The sequence below is a fragment of the Ascaphus truei genome, chromosome 2 (genome assembly GCF_040206685.1).
Source record: "Ascaphus truei isolate aAscTru1 chromosome 2, aAscTru1.hap1, whole genome shotgun sequence".
In the NCBI taxonomy this organism is placed as follows: Eukaryota; Metazoa; Chordata; class Amphibia; order Anura; family Ascaphidae; genus Ascaphus; species Ascaphus truei.
In genome coordinates, this window is record NC_134484.1 from 22064281 (window position 1) to 22074423 (window position 10143).

The 10143-nt window shown below is 43.4% G+C and overlaps 1 protein-coding gene across 2 annotated transcripts in view; it reads left to right on the top strand.

Moving 5' to 3' along the window:
* The window catches only part of TRAPPC9 (trafficking protein particle complex subunit 9), a 953009-nt gene extending 948655 nt beyond the window's left edge, over positions 1–4354 (top strand). For both annotated transcript variants that reach the window (XM_075581783.1, XM_075581782.1), the window contains one exon: positions 1179–4354. In XM_075581783.1, the coding sequence (XP_075437898.1) occupies positions 1179–1358 (180 nt within the window). In that variant the 3' untranslated portion in view covers positions 1359–4354. The remainder of the gene's footprint in view (positions 1–1178) is intronic.
* Positions 4355–10143: the final 5789 nt, after the last annotated feature.

Consider the following 10143-nt stretch of genomic DNA (forward strand, 5'->3'; position numbering starts at 1 on the left):
GAATAAAACAGAGAGTAAACATTAGAAAAATTAGTCCTTGCCCCAAAGAACCCTTTTGGCCACCATGTTTGCTCCCACTACGGCTGTTGCTTCCGTGGCAGCACTGTGAGCAAAACAGCGAAACTGCACGGCGTTGTACTGGTCATTGTAAGTATTTTATAGTATAGATACTCGAGGGACTTATTCAACAACCGCTTTCGATGAAAATGGCACCGTCAGCCACTTCTGCAGTTATAGGATGCAAAAAAGGGGGGGGAAGCAGAGCACTACCCATGCAAAGGTGATCAGAGAGATGCATATCCCATAGTTCAGGGGAGCGCAAACTTTTCCTGCTGCGCCCCCCTGTCTGGCCTGCTGCGGATTCGCGCCTCCCCCTCCCTCCTACCTGCAGCCAGATCAGATGATGCTCCGGGGTCACGTGACGTCAGGTCGCGTGACCCACGGCGTCTTTTGCCACCTGTGACGTCACATGACCCTGCAGCGTTTTCTTGTTATAGAGGTCTCGCGCGATCCCCCGGCATTTAATTTAAATGCCTGGGGGAAGAGCGCGGGACCACTGCAACCGCCCGCGTCCCCCCAAACAAATCTCCCCCCCCCCAGTTTACGCAGCCCTGCCATAGTTGTAAAAAATAGAAAATGTATTGGATCATAATATGATAAAGGCTAGTAGCCCACACCAACATGTTTCATGCCAAAGGCGCTTTATCAAGGTTAATGCAGGTATAGCATAAACCCTCTAGTGCCTTATTCTACATTGTCCAAAGTGACCATTTGGGCTGTTTTTCAGCCGAAAATCCTCATTGAAGTCAATGGGTAGAAAACAACAACCCAATCAACCGCTTTGGATTATATTAAATTACCCCCTTAATAGAAAAAGAATGTTGGGAGGCACCATGGTGGCCATATAACAGTTGCCCCAAGATCATGGACGTTTTGCTAGTTTCTAGGAGAGATTCAGGGGTTTCAGCTGTTCCTGGTTGAGATTATACTCAGAACAGGACTTCCTCTTCCTGACGTCACATTACTCGGAAGGTTCCCAGTACACAAAGAATGTACGCAGATCTCAAAGTATTTTTTAGCAATAATAACAATGGGACCTTAAACCTTGACCTCGTCGCCTATGTCTTCACCTCTTCCTACAACAACCTAATTACGTTGACATTTGATCTCTTTTTCAGGTTCAGCCAACGGAGAATTCTGTCTGTTTTGGGGCCCTGCTGTTTCTATACACTGGAGATTTCTTCCTGGACATCAAGTTCCAAGATGACAACTCCGGCAGGGAGCTTCCTTTATCTTGGTTCTGCCTTCCGAGTGTTCATATCCGTGCTGCAGATCCCATTACTGAAACTGCGTTTTAAAGAAATGTCAGGATTTTGTATTGATGAATGCAGTTCATATTATAGAAAGCTGTCGTTTTGAAAAACTTTTTTTATTTTCACTTCTAAAGTTACTTTCTCCATTCATTCTGTCATCCTAATAACATACTTGACTGTTAGGTCCTCAAATAATTGTTGATTATGGGGAAAAAAAAAAACATATATGTTTGGTGGTCATTAAAGATGGCAACTGTTTTTGTGGGGTGGGGTCGTAGGGTGTTTTCTTTAATCTGCTTTGTAACCAACACTCATTGCTGGAGGAATTAAAATTTCTGCATGATGGATCTCGTCTGTTATTTACTATGTATTTTGAAACCTAGGTTGAAAAACTGGTGACTGTTTCATAACCCTGTATGCTCCCATTCTTATCCTTAAAGGTGCAATCAAAAATAGTCGTCCCGTTGAATTTAATTCTTTGTCAATCAAGTGTTTTCTTTCCCCTTATCCCACCCTGTTAACAGAGAGCCAATAAAGATAAGGGGAGGTGGGGAGAGGGGGCACTGGCTGTACAATCACTTGCCGATCACACCGTTACTTCACGCTATGACATCACACAGAAGGGAGCAGCCAGAGGAAATCAAACCCCGCCAAAGTCTAACTTTAAAAAAGTATTTTAAATACTTATTTAGGTTAGATTTTGGTTTAAAAATGGCATTAATCAGCCAGATGAGAACCTTAAAAAGAGGCAATCCTAGGAGGCGGATTTGTTTTTGCAAATGATATATATACATATACAGCTCAACCCCATTATAGCGCGATTCGCTATAACGCGGATTCGCTTAAAACGCAGTTTGAGCGTGGACCCCGAATTTAATTTAATTTTTTTTGCCCACACACTACACACACTCACAGCACACTGCATACATTCACAACACACTGCACACACTCAGCACACTGCATACATTCACAGCACACTGCACACACTCACAACACACTGCACACACTCACAGCACACTGCGCATACTCACAGCACACTGCACACTCACAGCACACTGCATAAACTCACAGCACACTGCATACACTCACAGCACACTGCACACACACTCACAGCACACTGCACACACACACTGCACACACACACAGCACACTGCACAGCACACTGCATACACTCATAGCACACACTCACAGCACACTGCATACATTCACAGCACACTGCACACTGCACACACTCACAGCACACTGCATACACTCACAGCACACTGCATACACTCACAGCACACTGCATACACTCACAGCACACTGCACACACTCACAGCACACTGCACACACACAGCACACACTGACACACTGACACACACACACAGTCTCACACAGTCAAATACACACACACACACAGAGACACACTGTCTCTTTAAGGGAGCTTGCTCTCTCAAGACGGAAGCAGAAGCAGGAAGCAGAGACAGGGAGAAGAGCTGCCAGATGCCGGGTAAGTGCTGTGTGCTGTTGCCGCTGCCCCACCGGGTCTGGGAACGCTGGGAGAGTTCTCAGCTTTCCCCCTCCGGCAGACACAGTACACCACAAAAAAAATGTAAAAAAAACATTTCGGTCGCCATTTTTTCCCGCGACCCCGTTTATAACGCGGTGGTCGCGGGTGGCCCCCGAGGACCACGCTATAACGGGGTTAAGCTGTATATATATATATATTGAAGCAGAGGGTCTCCAGAGCTGAACCTCATTAATTTCAGCTCTGTGGACCCCATGCTTTCAGAGATACACCTGCAAATTAGGTGCCGGTAGTAGCTCTGCTTGGCAAGCAGCGGTCACAATGTGTTCTCTGTTGAGATATTTCCTGGCCTGCGGGCCAATAGGAAGCCATGACATCATCGGTGAGGCATCCTATTGGCCCATCTGACGCGGGAGCTTCAAACCTGAAAGCCCTGCTTGCTGAGACAGAGCAGCTTCCGGCACCTACTTCGGAGGTAAGTATCTAAGTAAGTAGGGGTTCCCAGATCTGAAATTTACAGGGCTCAGCTCCAGAGAAACACTGCTTCAATTATATATTTAAAAAACAAAACTTTAGAAATAAATTCGCTCTCTAGGATTGCTCCTTTAAACATGTCACTGGAATTAGTTCACTTTGGTCCTGGAAGAGATTGCCCCCTTAAATTAGCTTATGTGAATACCGGCAGAGAGAGTTTCTGAGGCAGAGGGTATATGAGGATGCTATGACCACTAACTCTAGATAAATCTAGGATATAACATTAACATATGTAGAGCCAATTTATCCTCTGTGCAATATCCCTCTCTCCCTTCCCCCCCCCCCCACCCTCTATTTCTTCTCTCTCTTCACACCTCTCAGGACAATAAATAAAACTATAGTACATGAAACTCAGAAAACAATATAAATAGAATATCATCTGGAGACTCATCCCATACATGTTTTCATCTGTTTGTATACATCATGTATTGCTTATTTACTGAACAACCCATTTCCCCCAAGAGATGCCGGGTAAATGTTTGGAGGGAAATGTTCCACCGATGTCAGAATGAAGTTATTACCAAGTGATGCATTTCTCTCTGATTGGCCAACATTCCAGATTCTCTCTTGTAACCAGACCACGATCTGTCTACTGGTTACATACTTTGGCTTTCTGTGAGACCCTTTCTCTGCCAGTGAAATCTGCAATGCATAACACTTCCCGGTGACAATGATTGATGCCAAAACCTAACGGCTTTCTTGGCTTTGACCGCAATTCAGATAGACAACTTTATTTTTTCGTGTTGTTAAACAAGTGACCTCTTTATAACTGTAGTTGCGTTTGCAGTAGCACTGTAGTGTATGTTTTTACGATTGTGCGGTTTCTGTATGTATGTTTTTACGATTGTGCGGTTCACTCTTTAGATTGGCATTGCAGCTGTATGTCCCTCCGGCACTGGAAGGGTTAATGTGAAGTTACTGTTACAAATGCATCGTGGCCTAAAGTCTTACTTGACGGTGTATTTAAAAAAACTTACAATAAAGAAGAGTTTTTTGATTATATACTCTCTCTTACTTTCGAGCAGCACACAAAAATAAGCATAGAAAACTGAGAAAATGGACTTAATCAACAACCGTCATCTCACAATATAATGGATTAAACATTGTTTTAAAACTTATACCTTCTGGCTTGCAGTTTGTTGCAAATCCCTCTGGCAGGGAACACGTTATGCAGCTTGTGTATACAGTACTACTAAAGATCCCAAGTACATTTTGGACAAGTTCTAAAAGCTACTGTATGCCAATGAAAATAAGGGAGAGAGGAACACAGAGCACAATAAAGTTTATTGCACGCAGCACGTGACCAAGAAGAATCAAAAAAGTCCCCTGTTGGAGGCAATTAGGACAGGGCATCGCCCAAAAAATGATCGGGCTAGAGAAGCTATGAAAGTAAAATATAACATTTATTTAAGCCCTCTGAAAGGAGGCTAACAGACCACCAACGCGTTTCACACCAAGTGGGGTGCTTCATCAAGGAGTAATACTGCATACCTCACATACACATTCAGGGAGCCACAAGGTTCAACTGGGCGAATAGCAATACACGCCCAATGACCTCGCCCAGGGCCAGAGATGTCATCACCCACAGCATCATTGTATTGTATGTCTTTATTTATATAGCGCCATTAATGTACATAGCGCTTCACAGTAGTAATACACGTGGTAATCATATAAATAAAACATAATATAAATAACAGATCATGAGACTAAGTGCTTCAGACATAGAAGTAACATTAAGGAAGAACAGTCCCTGCTCCGAGGAGCTTACAGTCTAATTGGTAGGTAGGGAGAACGTACAGAGACAGTAGGAGGGAATTCTGGTAAGTGTGTCTGCAGGGGGCCAATCTTTATGTATCGTGTCCAGTATTATCCACAGTGCTATTCATATGCTTCTAAAGGTGGGTCTTAAAGGTGTATAGAAAGGGTGCTAGTCGGGTATTGAGGGGAAGGGCATTCCAGAGGTACGGGGCAGTCAGTGAGAAAGGTTTAAGGCGGGAGAGGGCTTTAGATACAAAGGGGGTAGAAAGAAGACATCCTTGAGAAGACCGCAAGAGTCGGGATGGTGCATAGCGAGAAATTAGGGCTGAGATGTAAGGAGGAGCAGAAGAGTGTAAAGCTTTAAAAGTGAGGAGAATTGAGTGCGAGATGCAGGATTTGATCGGAAACCAGGAGAGGGATTTCAGGAGGGGAGAAGCGAAGACAGATTTAGGAAAGAGTAGAGTGATTCTGGTAGCAGCGTTTAGGATAGATTGTAGGGGAGACAGGTGAGCGGCAGGAAGGCCAGACAGCAGGAGGTTACAGTAATCAAGACGGGAAAGAATGAGGGCCTGAGTCAGTTTTAGCAGTCAAGCAACAGAGGAAAGGGCGTATCTTTTTGATATTGTGGAGGAAAAAGTGACAGGTTTTAGAAACGTTTTGAATGTGAGAGAGGAGTTGAGTGGGACCCCTAAGCAGCGTGCTTGGGTTCTGGGTGAATGATCGTACTTCCAACTGTAATGTGGAAGAAGGTAGTAGGGCCAGGTTTGGGAGGAAGTATGAAGAGCTCTGTTTTTGCCATGTTAAGTTTAAGGCGGCGGAGGGCCATCCAGGATGATATCGCAGAGAGACATTCAGAAACTTTGGTTTGTACAGCAGGTCTAAGGTCAGGGGTTGTAAGCATAAACATGTTGCAAGCATAGAGGTGATATTTAAACCCCAGAGATGTTATTAGGTCACCTAGAGAGAGTGTGTACAGAGAAAAGAGAAGCGGTCCCAGGACAGAGCCCTGGGGTACCCCACAGAGAGATTGATAGAGGAGGAGGTATTAGCAGAAGAGATACTGACGAAAGTACGATGGGAGAGGTAAGAGGAGATCCAGGTTAGAGCTTTGTTCCAAATACCAAGAGTATAGAGAATGGGAAGGAGAAGAGGGTGGTCCATGGTGTTAAATGCTGCAGAGAGGTCGAGTAATAAGAGCAGAGTGTAATGACCTCTGTCTTTGGCAGCATGGAGGTCATCAGTTATTTTAGTGAAGACTGTTTCAGTGGAGTGAGCAGTGCGGAAGCCAGATTGTAGAGGGTCTAGGAGAGAATTGGTGTTGAGAAAATGGAGCAAGCGAGAGAATACAAGATGTTCAAGGAGTTTAGAGGCAAAAGGCAGGAGCGAGACAGGTCGATAGTTAGAATGACAGGTGGGGTGAAGATTGCTGTTTTTGAATAATGGTATAACTGTTGCATGCTTGAAGGAGGATGAAAAGGTACAAGAGTTGAGGGAGGAGTTCAAAATGTGTGTGAGCGTAGGCATTATTGTAGGAGCAAGAGGTTTTAGGAGATGGGAGTGAATGGGGTCAAGAGGGTAAGGGGTAGAGGGAAATGAGGAGATCAACAGTTCCACATCCTCCTCTGAGACAGTGGAAAAAGAGTCAAGGAAGGCAGGAGGAGAGTTAGGAAGTGGTGTAGGATGGGAGGAGGAAACAGATGGGATGTTCTGACATATGGATACCACCTTTTCCTTAAAATAGTCAGCAAAGTCCTGAGGTGTGATGGAGGAAGAAGAAGAGGCAGCTGAGGGTGGTTTAAGTACTGTAGAGAGTCAAAGACAGAAAAGAGTCGGTGTGGGTTAAATTTCTGTGTATGATTAGTGAAGAAAAGGAGGTTTGTTTAGCTTGAGAGAGGGCAGAGTTGAAACAGGATAGTATATTGTTACTACTCAGCAATATTGCCCAGAAGTGAAACATTATATAGAACCAATGTGCTTTGTATGACAAAAGGAGAGAGAAAAATATCATCAAAACCGAACAAAAAAAATTCTCTCCTGCCCACGCCAAGTTAATACACCGAGGTTAGTGAAACAAAGTATATTGTGTTTTATCTTTTAAATAAAGACAGAACTTTAATAATATTGATGAAGTGTTTTTTATTTTAAAAATAATTTCATCTGATACACATTTGTTTGCTTTTAATTGAAAGTGTTACAGCATTTGAATATTTAAATGTCAAGTTAAATATTTCTATCTTCTCTCTATGTTCTTCAATTGGTATTAGATTCAGTAAGAATTCATTGTGCCTGTTCTACAAACGCTGCTCTGTGTTTACACAGTAGACTCCTCTAAGTAAGAAAATAATCTAATAACAGATGCCCGTGGATGTGTTTGGAATGGAAGTTTTAGTTACATAGTAGATGAGGGTGAAAAAAGACAGCGGTCCATTGAGTTCAACCTATACTAAATTTAGATGTCAGATACTTTATTCGACAGAGTTGTCTTCATAACTCTGTGCCCAGGACATAGTTGAAGACGAGAGGTAACTCGCAATGTACTGTATTATTTCCTGGGAAAACATTTTTATAAATAAATATTTGTACGTACAGTATATTGATCTAGAGGAAAGAAAACAAAACACCCCAGTGAGATGTCATCCAATGATTTCTCATAAGTGGGAAAATACATTTATTCCAGACTCCAGTGTAGCCAGTACTGGTTTCTGGCTACCAGTCTGCCCTTCTCATGGCAGTAAGCCCTGGAAAGAGGAGGCCTGCCAGGACTAATCCTGGGTTTTCCCCACTCATCAGCTTCAGTGAGTCACAGGGGATGCGGTGCGACTAGGCCTGTGTGTGTCCAATCAGGGTCTCAGACCTGGTTCCTGCTTTTCTTGTACTTAAGGGGCTGCACTACCAAAGTTAGTCAGTTGTCTCTACCCTTGAGAGAGACAGGTTCTCATCCAGAAGTGCGGATTGGCTGTGAATTTACTGCCTTCTCCCCTTGGGGAATTAGGAGTGAGACCATACCCCTGGCTCTAATAGGTTGTCAGGGAAGAGCAAGGACTGCTGTGGGGGCTTTGTACCTGCAGTGGAGGTCCAGGGTACATCCTGAGGGTGAAGCCCCAAGAACTGCTGTAACCACTGTGTGAGCTGTGTATGCTGATCATCTGCCGTGTGTAAGAATAAATTGTGTTCCTGTTCACATATACATTCCTGCATGAGACTGCAATCTATCAGGGGGAGGGGCAAAGAAGTTCACTTGTAGGGATTGTCCCCACATCCCTGGGGCCTGCAAGAGATGGAGACGCTGTCACCGTGAGTACGAATCAGTTACTACCCCAGAAGCCTGTTCTGTTCTCCCATACAACAACACAGGAAGCTCAGATCTACTGTGAGCCAGCAGGTATGCACCACACCGTGTAGCAGTAAAATCTCCCAGAGGGGGGGGGGGGGGAGGAGGGGGGTGTGTGACACATGTGTTACACTAGTATTAGCAATCGGATTACTCCCTGGATCATCATTCTTCACATGTTTACTTACTTGGTATATCCCTGTATACCTTTCCTTTCTAAAAGAAAAAGATATCCAACCTCTTTTTTTTTAATATATCGGTTGTATCTGCCATCACAGCCTCCATGGGTAATGAATTCCATATTTTAACTGTAAAAAACCCTTTCTTTTGTTACTGGTGAAATCTTCTTTCCTCCACCCATAGTGGATGACCCTGTGCCATTTGTATGGCCCTTGGGATGAATAGTTCCCATGCAAGCTCCTTGTATTAATCCCGAATATATTTGTATATAGTTCTCATAGCCCCTATTAGACGCTATGGAATCTATTCTTCTGACGCTGTCCATTTATAAAAAATACACTTATCCAAAAGCTTTTCACCAAGCTTTTTACGTTAGCCATTAAAACACTTTACTGCCAGCCGAAGCTGCAAAAATACAGTCATTATCAACCATTTTGCCAGTAGAAAAATCTCCGACTCATTCATACAATAGTACAATGAATGGGGAACATTAAAGAAATAATCCTGCCTGAAAAGGCACCCAGAAAAGCCCCTTTGTAAGATCATGGTGGTTGTTCCGCACTGCAGTTCTTTTTGACTGTTAGCCAAGATGGCTGCTGGAGAACTTGCCTGTTTGTGATTGGCCGATGTCCAGAGCAAACCTGGTGGCCGGCCATGTTTATCTATCAGTATGTGCTGGATTTACCTAATTCAAAGTTTGTTTAAAAAGAAATAAACATTTCAGGATGCTCTTTTGACCCTATTCACTGTCAGAGGGGTGAGAAACACATTTTAGGACAGTGAAAGGGTTACTATAGACTTATCAGTATAACTCCCTACTGTAACATGGTCCCTTTTTACTGGCAGTCATGGTGTAAATATGTTGTAGTCTTTGTGCTGGAAAGCTGACCTAAAGCATTGTACCCATGCAATAAACCTATAGCTAGGAAGTCCTTCTTAGCGCAATAACACCACCTTCAAAATGGTGATGCAGAAGACATATAATAAAGTTTTGAACAAAACGATAGACAGCCTCCAAATGTATTCCCCCCTAGGAAATGTAAGTTTGAACCACAGACGTGCAAAGCAGTGAGTGGAAGATGATTTTGTGACATTCTAATTGCCTCTCTCTAAAGAGAGACTTTCTCCAGGGTCTGCGTTTCTGCAGCATTGAAAATCCGGTGTTTTTTAAATAAATCAGTCGCGTTGTATTACATAATAGTTACTGCATTTTTTTTAATTGACTTCCCCCCGCCCACCTACTCTATGTCATTTTTAATATATTAAGCTTCCTTGGGGTTCTACAGCAGCCATTTTGAAAGCCACACAAGTTTTGTTAATAGGCGGCCATATTGGGTGCGGAGGAAGCAGGATCTTCGCCGGTAATTACATTGCCGTAATGTTGAGCAACTGCTGCAGCTGTGAAACCAAAAAACAAGCAACCACAAACATGGCAAGAGCCAATGTCCGTTTAATGTAGAAGCAAGTTCATTTTTTCATATACACGTACCCCATGGGTTTACAATGTTCTTAAATGCAGC